The sequence below is a fragment of the Podarcis raffonei genome, chromosome 6 (assembly GCF_027172205.1).
Source record: "Podarcis raffonei isolate rPodRaf1 chromosome 6, rPodRaf1.pri, whole genome shotgun sequence".
NCBI lineage: Eukaryota > Metazoa > Chordata > Lepidosauria > Squamata > Lacertidae > Podarcis > Podarcis raffonei.
The window spans coordinates 57,858,702-57,873,661 of record NC_070607.1 but is presented as its reverse complement, the minus strand read 5'-3'; the positions used below and the strand labels follow the sequence as shown (position 1 = coordinate 57,873,661).

Here is a 14,960-nt window from a genome sequence, read left to right as displayed (position 1 = left end):
GCCGCATGCTTCCCATCTGTCATAAACCCTCAACATACGTGGGGGTTACGTTTCAGTGATCATACCTAAACCAAAATCACGTATGGTCAAAACACACTGGATTCAATGGTGGGTGGGATTGTCAAAGTCATTTTCCCCAGAACCCTGTCCCCTTTCTCATTTTGTTTTGTTTGGTCATGCGTTCAAAGCTGAATGTGCACAAGTTAAATGTGCATAAGTTGTGGGGTTACTGTACATTCATATATACATACATATATATATAGGCTGTGTGTGTGTGTGTGTATGTGTATAGATTTTATATTTACCGTATATATAAAAATAAAATCTGCATCACAACCTTTGGTTCTCAGAAACCTGTTGCCTGAACTCCTCTCTGGCAGTGAATCTAGAAGGTGGGGATGAATTATTAACTAGACAGTATTGTGAGCTGTAAACGTAACTGATATGTGTGTGAGGGTGCTTGCCCGCCTGAGACAGAGACAGTAGCAGGCACGGATGTGACAGGGAGAGGAGCCATTTTCCCCAGGTACGTAGATGTGTAGGCCCACTTGGGACAATTGTTGTTCTTAACGCTCCAGCTCTTATTTTGCCAGTAAGGGGAACCCTTGGCTTCTTCTTTCCCACTGGTGGTGATGAAGGAGCCCATTTGTGTGAGACCTTCCACAGCGACAGCATTTCTAGCTTGTTGGTTGAGAGAAGGGGATGCCTCCATATGTGTCTAATTCTTTGATCTCCCACCTTCCTTCATGCAGACGAGAAGGAGGAAAGCATCTTGGGCAGCATCCCACTTCTCAGTTTTCGGGTTGCAGCTGTTCAGCCATCGGATAACATCAGCAGGAAATACACCTTTAAGGTCAGTAAATGGTTGAGGTTCTCACAGAGGTGGCAGGATGTTCTTGAATGCACAGCTAGAAGTGTGGTTGGAAGCTGGAAGCTGCTCTGCTCTAGCTGTGTGTTGGTATCAGAAGTGGTCCTTAGGCTCCTCTTAGGCTGTGGTGCTCGTGACCCTGTGAATTTGGTCCTTAAAGGTGGGCAGGTGACTGGCGACTGAATGAAGAGGTATCAGCGAGTTACACAGACCAAATACTTGTCAAATATTACATGTAAATAACTGGATGAGTGTACAGCTCATCTGTTGAATGCACAGATACACAGATTGTACACTTGTTGAATGTAACACATGGACACCTCTTTTGTAAGACTTTATTCCCTTATTTTCCAAGAGCATGATATCCTAGCGTTCCTTTCACCACTTGGTTATTTTAATTTTGACAACTTTCCTTTGTTGTGAAGTCTGTAAGGGACTGGGACATGAACCTAGAAGTATCCACTTCAAATCTCACTGCAGCTCAACAGGTTTGAATTTAGGCAAGCCATTCTTCCATTACCCTCAGCCTGACACCTATGCAATATGAGAATGATAACACTGACCTACTACCTTTCAGGGCCATTGTAACCACTGCTGACATGTGTGAAATGCATTGAATAGTTATTGCTGATGATGATGCTCACGATACTGATGATGGGGGACATGAGGCTGGGGAGGTTATTGACCTTAAATGCAATGCAGCCCTCCTGAGGTTGCTGGACTACAGCTCACATCAACCCTGACCAGGAGCCATGCTGGTTGGGGCTGATGGGTATCGGAGTCCAGTAACACCTGAAAGGCCACAGGTTTCCTGTCTGTCCCTAAGTACTGCAACAGGCAGTAATGAGCAGCACATTCTGGGATACCATCACCCACTTCCCATTTTCCTTTGGAAGCTGTTCTTTCATAGAAGTCTTCTGTGATACTGGAAGATTGATCTGCAGTGGTCTTTAGACACAAGACTGAGCTGTTGTTGGAGTTTCTGGTTTTTGTTTTTTAAAAAGCGCAGTTCCATGTGGTCCCCACCAAGCTGCCTAGGAGAGATATTCACGCCCTCTGACTAATAGCACTGAGGAGTTGTTGCAGAGGGAGGACTGGCCAAAAGGGAAGAGCACGGCAGCTAAAGTACATTATTTCCGGATGCTTGACTGTGGTCCCTCCAGCTTGCTTGCAGGGACTTTGAGGCTGTTTCTGAGCCTCGGCATCTGAGAGGGAAGCACGTCTTGTTGACAGACATATTTACTAGGAAGGCTGTGCGTACAAGCTGGAAAAATGCTGAAGAGCTGCAGGAGCCCTCGCTGTTCTCATTTATCAAACCCACAATGGTAGTTGGATAGTTGCTCAACTCACAGGCTGCGGGTAGGAGTCTCACGTTGGGCATCTGTGAGGAGGAACCCTTTGCTTAATTTTGAAATGTTGAAAACTATCTTCCATACATTCCCCCCTCCAAACAAGATTTTAATATTTATTTGCTTGTTTATTTCTAAAATGGTTGATTGTGCACAGGGCATTGTTGGGTGGAGGAGGAGAGGTGCTTTGCCAGTGGACATCATTTTCTTCCCTTTTAATACACAAGTACTCATACTGTACACTCTTGGGAAACACTGACCTTGGAAAATGCTTTAGATTGTTAAATAACTTAGTTTCACCCACCCCCACAAAAAACATTGCATGGGACAAGGAATGATGTTTGTAAATGTGCCTTATTCATATATTTATCCATTACATATGTATATTTCTCTTTCTCCCAATGAGTTTGGGGTGGGATTCTTGATGAACCTCAGAGATTATGGCTTTTCCCCCCCATATGAGGATGATGACTGGACCCAGATCTCCCTGACCCAAGTGCTGCAGTCTAACCTAGCCTTTCCCAACCTGGTGCTCTCCAGATGCTTTGAACTGCAACTCCCATCCCTCCCAGTTAGCACAGACATTATAGTCTGAAATATGTGGAGGGCATCAGGTTGTGGATGGCTGCTCTAACCAATACGCCACAGGGGCTCAGCTTCATGCCTATTATCCAGTGAGTGGCTGAATTTTTCCAATATGCGAGAGTGGCACACCCTATTTTGCTCATATCACAGCCTAAAGCTACTTGGTCTGCCTCTGCTCCTCAGAGTTGCCACAGGTCTGAATTCCTGCATGATTCAACTAACAGGGGAGGTATAGCAGGTGCTGATTATTTGAAATGCATGTGCCTCTTCAGCCAGCCCCACTTTGGAAGGAAAGCCGGAGCATTTGCCCCTTAGTCACAGAAACCTTCCTTCTGTCCTGATGGTGGGTGATGCCTCCTCACACTAGAGCAACAGCAGAAGCTCTCTGCCCTGCTGCACTAGATCTGGGGGGAGCAGGTGGGGAGACCAGAGGTGATGTAAACATGCCAGCCGTGCAAGGGACATTGCAAGAAAGAGAAGTCGTTCCCAACCTCTGGCATCACATCCTAAGGGATGTGGCACTGTTCCAGGAGTACCTGCACAACTCCGCGTTGCTGGAAGGGTGTCACACATTGGTTATTGTGAGTTCGTTTTGAGGGATGAGCAAAGAAGAGCTGGAAAGCTTTGCCTGGACCACCAAGTTGCTTTTTGCTGTAACAGCCCAAGGCTGAGTCAATATATTTACGTGCCAACTTTTTTCATGTGCAGACTCACACATCCAGTTTCCCTTTTGAATGAGGGATACAGATCCTAAGCCTCTAAACAATGTGATCTAATACACAACATCATGTTTCCTGTTTTTTTTAAAAGCATAAATAAATCAGGGACATTGAAAATTAATGAGGGAGAGTTTAGAAACACTAGCTTCAAATTGGGGTGCTTGAGAGGTCTTCCTACCTATGCAAAATAAATCTTAGTAGACCCAGTAAGATTCATGATGTGAACACAAACCAACCAATCCATACGTTACATTTCTAAATCATTTTGTTTATAGGCATCCCTTTAGAGGGCTCTTCCATTATACTGCATGCAAGCTACTTACTGCACCATAAAGCTCTAGTTCAGATCTCCCAGGGGTGTGCTATGGTATCTATGCCCTCTTAATGAGAATAAATGGGACTGAAATGGGACAGGGATGTTTTAAGAAGCAGAAACTATTGATATGTGGGGTTGTTTTTTACTAACATTCCTGACTGCCCCATAGAGGGGGGAGAGAAAAGAAGAATGTTTAGCTAGAGATGCTGTGGCTCCATTAGAAACAGATGAGCTTTGAAGTATGCTTGTCTGGGCATCTTGCCTGCCTCTGGCTCAGATGTGCGCACAGGGACCCTCTTTTCTCTCTATAGTGTCACCTTGAGAAGAAGCCTGAGCTTGCCCTCTGGAAAGCTTTATTGGCACCAGTGGTGTTGGATGGGCTGTCAGATCCCAGATTACTAACAAAGCAAGGATCCATTTTAGGGCACAAGCATCTTCATTTGGGTCCTACCACATTGAGGTTTGATAAAAAGGTGTTGTCCAGTGAAGTAGGGATTTGGGTCATGCTTATATGCTCCCCTCAGCCTGGATATACTTATAAGAACTCAATGTGCACCCATGCTGCAGAGGACTGGTGATACCAATATTAATGATCTGTTGAGCACTTTAGGGTAGGAACCTTATAGTTGGGTCATAGGCATCCTTATGGCATATTATGGGGCTGATTACCAAGTAAGTATGGCTTTCAGTCTTAGATGCTGATTCTTGTAGCATCCCCCAGATCCAGACATGTGTTGGTTAGTAAGGTAGCAGAGAATAGTCTCTGATTGCTTCTGTGTTTTGTTCCTTTGTTTATTATTAAGGGGGATTAGATAACCAACCCACAATAAAGTTTCTCGTAGGATGGATAGACTTAGATTGTTCCGAATAGATAGACCTAAATAGTATTGTTCATTTCCTTCATCCCACATTCATGCTGCAAATATTGTTTATGGCATGCCCTGCTGCTGCAACCCTTGCATATCTGCATTTCCCCTTGTCTAGCAGGATACTGGCTCAGGCCTGTTCCATGGGCTGAGATGGAGAGGAATCGTCTCCCCCAATTTTCTCTTCGATTATTTTAAGCTCAGACAGGGCCAATGTGATCCTTCAGCCTTAGACTCATAAGGCATCTGGCATGTGCCCAGTTACATAGGACGCTGTAGTATACTGAGTCAGACCATTTGCCCATCTATCTTGGTATTGTCTACATTGACCGGCAGCATCTCTCCCAGAGTTTCTGGCGGGGAACATTCCCAGCCCTACCACAGATGCTGGGGATTGAACCCGGGACCTTCTGCATGCAAAGCAGATGCTCTGCTGCTAAGCTATGGCCCTTCTAGTTCTGCTTCAGCTTCCCTTCCACGGCAGTCAACTCTGCTCCTGCTACGCTTCGCCTGCTTGAGACTTCTCCCCATTGGATTGCTTGTTGGGTGTGGCTGACCTGTTCTCTGTCTTCCCTCTTTTTTCGCGTGAGGATGCCCCCGGACAGGAGATCTCTTCTGATAACCCGTCTGCAGTGCCATCACCCAGGCACCAAATAGGTAGTATTTTCCTTCCTTTTCCAAATGCATGCATGCCAGAAAGGAAAGACGAAGCTTGGATGAGTGCAAATTGTCCCGCATGCTTTATTCACCTCCAATCATTTCCCAGATAAAATTGCAGTGAGGAAATCCTAAATTTCTTCATTAGGCTCATCAAACACCTAGAAATTCCTAAACAATGGAGACTGGTGAAAGTACAGAGGTATGTAACCTAATGACATTGCACAATATCTGAATATGTCTGCCTTGTGTTATATGTCTTCATAATAGCCAAGCTTTCAGACCTAATCCTTGGCTCTTGGTGTAGAGTATATGTACTGAAGATATTGATCTGGCTCAGCAAAAGGTCAGTCAAGAAGGCAGATTTGCAAGAACCCTCAGGTCTCACTAGGTTGATGAGTGGCCACTGATCATTAGCCAAAGTTGATGGGCAAAACTAAATAAATGAATAAATTGTGCTGTACGTTTCTTCTGAAATACATTCAACTGAAATAAAATAATAATAAAAATCACCAAGAGTTTTCTTACATAATGAAAACCAAACAAATGTGAAAGACACAAAACCAGAAAACTGCAACCAAAACTATTTTATACTACAATACAAAATAAGGTGTTCATGATAAAAGGAAAAGGAAAAGATCTGGAAAGATTTCAGTGTCAATTGAATGGATATGTTGCGAATGATAGAAGCGTCAACAATAAGCTGGTCCAATTTGGGTTAAGAGTTTGGATTGGAAATATTTTTTATCTGGGCCTGGAGCCATATTAAGGTCCAGCCTAGGATGGTATTCTTTGAAGATGTTGGGTGCCAATATTTTGATGCTGTGCAAGACATGTCTTTGTTTTTTGCAAGTCTTCAGCTCCTATATACACCTCAGAGACTAAGAATCAAAGCAGCATGATATATAAAAACCATTTCCTAGGCTTTGCTGCACTCTAGCAAGACGGGAAAATGGCCTCTGCTAATAAAGAGGGATCAACCCTAAGCGGCTCTCGGTGATTTCTGTGGAGCAAAGATCAACTGGATATAACATTGAACTGGAGAAGATGTTTGATGACATAACAGAGAAGTGGGGAATCTTGTCCTTCACATCAGACACTGGGGTAATCCGGTCGGAGTCAGATTTAGTACTCACCCCAATGGTGTCTTTGACTTCACTCTTGGAAGCCCTGAAATTAGAGGCATTATTGTGGTGAAAGCACAATATCATGGGGATCACGCAAAGGAGTGCAACATGTTTCCATGTACAAGTGGCACATATATCCTTGGAATGGTGCCCTGATAATTCCTGCCTCTTGAAGGGCTTCTTCCTATAGTCAAATAAATATGGCCAGTATGCAGTTGAACTATTGGCCTATCTAGTCCAGCATCCTGTTTTCACAGTGGCCAACCTGATGCCTGTTGGAAATCTGCAAGGAGGACATGAGCACTGCCCTCCTGAGGTTACCAGCAACTGGTATTCAGAAGCGTTATTGCTTCCAGAGCCACCTCTTCCATGTCTAATCCTCTTTTCAAGCCATCCAAGTTGGTGGCTGTCACTGCCTCCTGTGAGATAAGCATTTGGAAAGGAATACAAAAGTATTTTCTTTTCCTATGTTTCATCAGGAAGGCAGATTTAAATACCAAGGTGGTTGGATCAGTAGATCCATAGGAAATCTCACTCTTGTTTTGACTCAACATAGGGAGTCAACATATAGTTGACCCTGACTCCCCATATTGTTCAGTCAGTCTCCAGCCCCAGTGACTTTTTATAGGGGAGGGGATACAGTGTCCCGCCATTTTTTGCAATGGGTGAAGCAGCCAAATCATTAAAATGTAAAGGGATACACACCTCCCCTTGTTTCTGGCCACAGTTAAAACTATTGCCAAGTACTCCAGATAATATTAGGCAACATAGCTTTTATTCAGTAATGATGCATTTATTTTAATTTATTTGTAAAACTTCTATCCCACATGTCACCATCAAGTAATCCTGGGGTGGCCTTACAACAGTAAATACATTAAAACCATCAGAAAACATTAAAGCAGCTATATTACAGCAATTCAAAGTTGCAACAGCATTCCGCACCACCACTTAGAAAAAGGCAGTTCTAGTTTACTACCTCTCCAGAAACCTGATGGAAAAAAGAACATTTTCAATTCCTTGCATGCATGCACAGGTGTACACTGATCTGGGGTGATGGGTTCTATGTTGAAGTAGATTTTTGCATGCTATTCCTCTGCTGCATGTGGACCCATGCATGTAAACAAGTGTGTTGGTGTTGGGAACGGGGTTGGTAGGCAGGTGGGAGGGTCCTTTTCCAGCAATGGGGGTGGGGTGGAGTTTGCATGTTGCTGGGTGGGTTTAGTGAAGGTGTCTCTGGATAGGAATTTTGACCTTTGGGTGTCACTCCTGTGATTAAGCTGCTCAGAAACTGGGATTTATCAATATATTAAAAGGCAAATTTTCCAGCATCCTGTTCTCACAGTGACCAATCAGATGTCTGGGGGAAACCCCTCCCCAGCAGGATTCAAACACAAAAGCACTCTGCCTCCTGTGGTTTCCAACTACTGGTCTTCAGAAGCATTGCTGCCTCCAAGGAATAGCCACTGATAGCTCTCTCCTCCATGAATTTGCCTAATCCTCTTTTAAAGCCACCCACCACCACCAAGGACAAATGCATATAAAGCTAAACTATATCCATTATGGCCTAAAAACATGCTTTTTCACTTCAATTTTCCCCAGCTGAAAACTAGAAAATAAAAGTTGGTTGAAACTATAGTAGCCAATCCAGTATATGCTGGAAATTATGCCAAATGCACAATTTCTCCTATAATCCTTGGTGACCTCTAGCTAATGCTGCAGAGACTAATTGGTGACTTCTCTTCTCTTCTCTCCCCCTCCCCTTTCTCCATTTCTACCTGCTCCACAGGTGACTGTGTGCTGGATGGAAGAGACACCAGGGAATAACAAGAAGTCCCTCTCTCCCCAGGCTGAGCACGCAGGCATCCGGACTTACTTCTTCAGTGCAGAGAACAACGAGGAGCAGGAATCCTGGATTCAAGCCATGGGCGAAGCTGCCCGGGTGCAAATCCCACCTGCTCAGAGGTCAGTTGTTGTTGGGTTTTTTTTGGGGGGGGATCTATGTAGCATGTGGTCCAAAACTATTGTTGTTTAGTCGTGTCCGACTCTTCGTGACCCCATGGACCAGTGCACGCCAGGCACTCCTGTCTTCCACTGCCTCCCACAGTTTGGTCAGACTCATGTTTGTAGCTTCAAGAACACTGTCCAACCATCTCGTCCTCTGTCGTCCCCTTCTCCTTGTGCCTTCCATCTTTCCCAACATCAGGGTCTTTTCCAGGGAGTCTTCTCTTCTCATGAGGTGGCCAAAGTATTGGAGCCTCAGTTTCACGATCTGTCCTTCCGTGAGCACTCAAGGCTGATTTCCTTAAGAATGGATACGTTTGATCTTCTTGCAGTCCATGGGACTCTCAAGAGTCTCCTCCAGCACCAGAATTCAAAAGCATCAATTCTTTGGCGATCAGCCTTCTTTATGGTCCAGCTGTCACTTCCATACATCACTACTGGGAAAACCATGGCTTTAACTATACGGACCTTTGTTGGCAAGGTGATGTCTCTCCAAAACTATAGGGGTAACCAAATGGCGCTCTCTAGATGTTTGACTATAATAGTCAACATCCTGAGATCTCAGTTGGCATTAGCTATGTCTTTGGAAAACCAGTAAAGTAAAAGCACCCAAAAAATTATGATTTCCCCCCCTTAAAGCATCAAAGTAGTCATCATGGCAAAAATCAGAACTAGGCTAGATTTCCTTACAGTCCACTGTATAATCTCCCATTTTTACGTTATCTTTTTATTATCCCCACCTAAACAAGGAGGGCGCCCTACTAACTTTTGATCAAAATAATGCAAGGAAAGCAGATCCTGTCATCTGTTGCAATAAATTATGCTTTAATTTTTTATTACTTTGAATTTTTATTTTATGGGTTAGTATTGTTTTCATTTTGAATTGGAGAGGCACCATAATCTTTTAGTGCTTGGGACAACTGAAGGTCTTAGTCCAGCCCAGGGTGTTCTATTGTGTTGAAGTCACATAGTTTCTCTGCCTCTCCATTAAGATGTTTCCTCTGGTCCTTTAAATTTGTGAGACCAAGTCATCATTATAAATAATGTTCACAGATCCTGCAGAAAAGTATGGAAACTCTCTAAAATAGGTAACATTTAAAAGGCATTGAGGCTCTTTGAATGGGATGACAGGAAACATAGCTTTGCGGGTCTTTAAGCAACTTGAAAAAGAAAGCTTATTGGGAGACTACAATGTCTGGTCCCATCCCCCCCGGGGGGCCATATCAGAGCTGAAAAGTTAGCAGCAATGTGCTTTTAGGAGGCGAACTAGAATCATTCATAGGCTAGTGCACAATTTCTTTGTTGCTCGGAATGAGAGCCATGACCATTTGTGGCCATTTCTACTTTCCCATGCTTATCAGGCACGAGAAGACTGATTCTGAGAACATCCCTCCCAGCAGGAACCACCAGCACCACCACCACCGCAGTGTCCCTACCAGAGAGGCTGCCAAAGCTGAGCCAGAAGCCAAGACCAGAGGCGAAGGAGACGGGCGTGGCTCTGAGAAGATTGACAGGAAAACAGAGCGAGCTGAGAGCAAGAAGGAGCCTCTGGTGAAAGCCAATGGCATTGGCAGCCAAGAAATGCCCTCTGAACCCGGAAGCCCTTATCCTGACGCTTCCCGCCTCCCTGCTGGAGTGGAGAGGCCCACTCAGCCAAATGGCTGGCAGTACTCATCTCCTAGCCGGCCAGGCAGCATGGCCTTCCCACAGCACGATGGCGAGAGTGCTATGCCTCGTCGGAGTTTTGCTCCGCGCACCAATCCTGAGAAGATTGCCCAGAGGAAGAGCTCCATGACACAGCTGCAGCAGTGGGTGAACTTGCGCCGTGGGGCTCCACCTCCTGAGGATCTCCATAGGTGAGGCGATTCAAGCTAGGTGTGGATATAGCTTTTCTGCGAATTAAATAAGGGAGGAACCCCACTAAACACAAGGCATCACATCTGCATTATGCACTTATAGGAGTCTTAAAAGCTATGGCTTCCCACCCTCCCTCAAGGGTCCTGGAACTGTAGCTTGTTAAGGACTACATTTCCCAGGATACTTTAGGGGAACCCATGACTCTGAGGGCTCATCCACACTTATACCTTTTGCCCCTTGTTTTCTAGGTGCAGGTCTGCTCTTTAAAGCTTCATGTCCAAACACTTCCGCCCCCTTTTTTTGCCAATCGCTTTCCCTATGAAATCCCATTCTTTAACACTGAATCAGAACAAATGGCAATTTCAGTTTCCCGCAGACTACCATTTGCTCTGATTCGGCAGTAAAGCGCGGGCTTTTGTGGGGAAAGAGGTGGTTTTAAATGTATGGTGTGGATATAATCTGAGAGGTGAGAAAGTGATGTGTACACTTCAGGTTTAAATCAATATAGTTATTGTGATTCTCCCCTCTTCTCCCAACCAGAGAGTCCTAGGAGGACTGTAAGTGCTGAGGACATTTCGTTTTTAACTGTCCCAAACCATGTGGCAATTCCACATGAGAGTTGTAATATTTGTGAAACGGATTCACCCAGTTGTGTGGAAGAGGCTGTTCATCACAGCGCTACGAATCTGCTGTGCTGGCATGGGTGGCTCACATGATACACAGTTACAGAGCCCTCTTGTATAACTGCTTCCATTGGGAAGTGTTTCTTATGACCTCCACATGGAGGCTGCAACATTTGAATCTCCCCTGACAAAGAACCAGAGTTTTAACCCAGCAGGCATCATGGCTTTCATCAGAATTGAACCCTTTAATCCCCAGTATGCTTTTGATTTCTTTTTTGAAAAGAAAAAGATACACACTTAATACTATGTTACTCAAGCAGGCAGCTCATTTGCAAAGAAAATATGTGCAGCCTTAATCATTAATAAGGATAATAATTCATGACACACCAGCAAACAGCATTAATAGTGAGAAGATATTGTGCCACCTCTGCTGTTTAATCTGCAGTATAGTTGGAGGGTAAGAGGGAACCACTAGGACGTAAGTATGAAAAATAAGATCTGCACTAGATTTATATCCTCTGCTCTAATAACTGCTAAAATAAGAAATCAGTCGAATCAAAAATTAAAAAAGGAGTGGAAATGTTTTGATGAATATATGGCAAAATATTGCTCAAAAAAAGATACGCTAATATGCCTAGATTAAAATGTGAAGTACTGGATGGAAGAAAAATTAGTAAGGAAAGATAATTATAATATATAGATGAATTGAGAAGATTGTAGAATGCAAAGATTATTGTAAATTGTATAATGTGGAGGAAATCGAGTGGGAGCGGAGGGACGTGGGAGAAAGGAGAAAAGAATAATATGATGGTTTAAGGAAATAGAAATGTAAAGGTATGGGAGGATGGGGAGGAAATGGTGTTGGCTTTGGCACATCTGTATTGTAATGCAATATGTGAAAACCAATTAAAAAAAGAAAAATATGATCTGCACTAGATTTATATCCTTTGTGGATTTTGGTACAGAGATAGACAGATGGGTAAGGTAGGGCAGATGATGCTAAAATTGCTTTGCAAAATCAGGGTTTGCATTCGTCGTCCTCATTCTTTCCTTCTGGCCGTCTAGCCCCACCAGGTTCTACCCGATGTCCCGAAGAGTCCCTGACTACTATCCCCCCTACTCACCTCAGTACTCTGAAGATTACCAATACTACCCTCCTGGGGTGCGTCCCGACAGCATCTGCTCTATGCCTGCCTTTGAGCGTGTCAGCCCTCAGTGGACTGTCGACGACAAGCGCCACTCCTTCCGCAACAGCGGCTCCTACCAGCTGCGGGACTGGAAAGAGCAGCCAGGCTACGGCAGGCAGGACGTTCCCATCTGGATGTCAGGCCCGACCCGCCCGCCCGTGTACTATGACGAAATGGATGCCGCCTCAGGCTCCTTGCGCAGGATGTCCCTCCAGCCTCGCTCCCGGTCGGTCCCCCGCTCGCCGAGCCAAGGCTCCTACACCCGAGCCAGAGTGTACTCCCCTGTCAGGTCGCCGAGTGCCCGTTTTGAAAGAGTGCCTCCCCGGAGTGAGGAGATTTATGCGGAGCCGACGACATACATGATGAGGCGATCGGTCAGTTCACCAAAGGTAACCCTCCCTCGCGGTCTCCGCTCCTACCCTCGGGGCTTCCTGCCACTCTTTGGGGGAGTACTGAAGCTGTGCACTGAGGGAACATTAGCACAGTCTTAGTGACCTAATCGTTACCTGTGTTTGTATATGCTGTGTACTGAGACTGAGGAGTATTAGGAAGGGTGAGGGGAAATTACCATGGCAGGAGTGGGAAGGCACACTAGCTTTGATGAAGGTGAGGAGAGGCAGTCAGTGGCGTAACGTGGGGGGTGCAGGAGGGGCCGGCCGCACCGGGCGCAACATCTGGGGGGGCGCGCTCGCACTCGCAGCTCTCTGCCCACTGCTAAAATCCACGGGTTAGGGGGCGCAAATTACTTGCCTTGCCCCGGGTGCTGACAACCCACACTACGCTACTGGAGGCAGTCATGGGCAACATAGGTGTTTTTTTCTGTTGAGGGCTGCATTTCCTCAGTTGATTACTTGTTGTGGCTCACGTGCCAGTGTTGGGCAGAGGCAGAACTGATGATGGCTGGAGCCAGAGACAAAACTATTCTGGGTTAACTGATCTGGAATGGAGACCACCCTGCTTCCTCATGGTTTAAAATTCCCAGTTCAATGCATATCAAGCCCCACTGAGTGTGATGGGGTTACTTTCAAATAAATAAACAGAGAAGTTTTTTTTAGTACCAAAGACCAATGCAGCCACTGCTCCGGAAAGGAAGTAAGAGTAAGTCTGACCGATATATTATTCAACAGTTTAGGGAGGAGAAAAGTCTTTCCCCCAAGCCATACAACCAGAGGAGAAGTTTTTAAAACATACACATATAAAAGAAAGTACTACATCTTCCAGTACTGTGTTCTGAAACAACACAGAAAGAGAGCGAAGCACAAATGCCTGAAAAAAGGGAAAAATGGATAGAAAGCATGGATGGAAGAATGTGGCAGCTTCAGGAGTCAACAGAGGGGCACATAATATGAAGTCACAGGTTGCATGTTTTCCTAAGGCCACAGGTTGCTCACCTGTGAGCTAGAATAAAACCTTTATTCTTTATTCTTTATTCTTTATTCTTAATCTCTGACATGTCAGGGCTTCTTCTGGCCACTCAGCAGTCCGTAAATGCTCAGTCACAGTCTGTTTTTATTTCACTTGTCCCAGAAATAAAAAATAAGGGTCTGGGCCAGACTCAGTTGAAACATGAGGTATAGGGGATTCAGAACTCCCAACTGAATTAAGGTACTGGAGTCGCATGTTCAGGTTAAACAGAACTGGCACGTTAGCTGTGCCGGGAGCACACAGTCAGCACGACATGTTGAAAAGGTTGCTGGTGAAACTTTAGAACATTGTTCACCGTGCAGACAACTATTAGTGAATATCAGGCAGAACTGAGGGTGAGAGCAGCCCAGGAACTGAGTGGCACTGGAGGTTCCAAGGGTAGGAGCCTGGAGAAAAACCTGCCCCTTCTTTTCCTCTTCTCCTAACAGAACTGTACTCCCAGCTTGTAGAACCAACTCCTCTTTTCCAAGAGCATCTTAGTTCTTATGTCTAGGCCAAAACTCCTTGGCCCTCCTACCATTGACCTGTCCCTCACCCTGACCCAATAACCCTGGGCAATTCCTTTGCCTTGCCTGTTGTCTCCATTGTGGGCTGTGCCAACTGTTCTGTATTGTGGGGAAAGGTAGCATGGACTATGGTCACCCTACAGTGATATGAGCCTTCTTCATGCATGTGTGTGGTTTCTTCTCTTTCCTCAGTATGATTATCTGGGTGACAGGAGGCCTGTCCCTGCAGGAATGTTCCCCTTCAACTATCCAGCATCCCCTACGGTCCACGACAAAATGGTATGTCCCATTGGCATCCCAGCATTCCACTAGGGATGCTGGGTTTCCTTCCCAAGGTTGGGATCTAATTCAGAGGTGGGGTGAAGGATGTTATTATGCAATGGGCAATTTCTTCCTGGATATGAAACCACTGTCCTGTAACAGTCATATTCTCTAGTGTTTCAGCCTACAGGGATATGTTAGCTGTGTGAGACCAGCTGTGTGAGACCAGTCTGGATATGTAATGCACCGTGACTGTGCAAACTGACAGATAATTCTGTTGAAGACAGGGCTGCCCTTTTTTGGCGGAGCAAGGAGGGAAATAGGCATGTGATTTATAGAGATAGTGAAACAGCTCCTGTTCACACATTCAGCCCCCAGTTTTTACATTCGGTGCTTTGTTAGCATCCTGCAAGAGGAGTAGCATGTAATGTAAAATGGGTCCACCCCCCCCACAGTTGCCCAGAAGCATCATCCATGTGATTCTCCTTTTTCCACAATTAATAAATAAAAAGGTGCAATCAGGAGTTAAAGCAGAGGCTTCATTTCACATCACAAGCTACATCTGCATGGCAGAAGGGAAGCCTCCATCCTGGCTTGCCCACCATGCCACTGT

At 45.2% G+C, this 14,960-nt stretch overlaps 1 protein-coding gene across 28 annotated transcripts in view; it reads left to right on the top strand.

Annotated features, from left to right (window-relative positions):
* PLEKHA6 (pleckstrin homology domain containing A6) overlaps positions 1–14,960 on the top strand; it is a 198,062-nt gene that overhangs the window by 140,329 nt on the left and 42,773 nt on the right. For 17 of the 28 annotated variants that reach the window (XM_053393216.1, XM_053393208.1, XM_053393206.1 and 14 more), the window contains 5 exons: positions 753–853; positions 8,274–8,449; positions 9,850–10,344; positions 12,034–12,544; positions 14,279–14,365. In XM_053393216.1, coding sequence (XP_053249191.1) covers positions 753–853; positions 8,274–8,449; positions 9,850–10,344; positions 12,034–12,544; positions 14,279–14,365 — 1,370 coding nt within the window. Of the gene's footprint in view, positions 1–752; positions 854–4,357; positions 5,361–8,273; positions 8,450–9,849; positions 10,345–12,033; positions 12,545–14,278; positions 14,366–14,960 lie in introns of those variants that run through there. The other 11 variants (XM_053393213.1, XM_053393209.1, XM_053393221.1 and 8 more) reach the window with 7 other exon arrangements.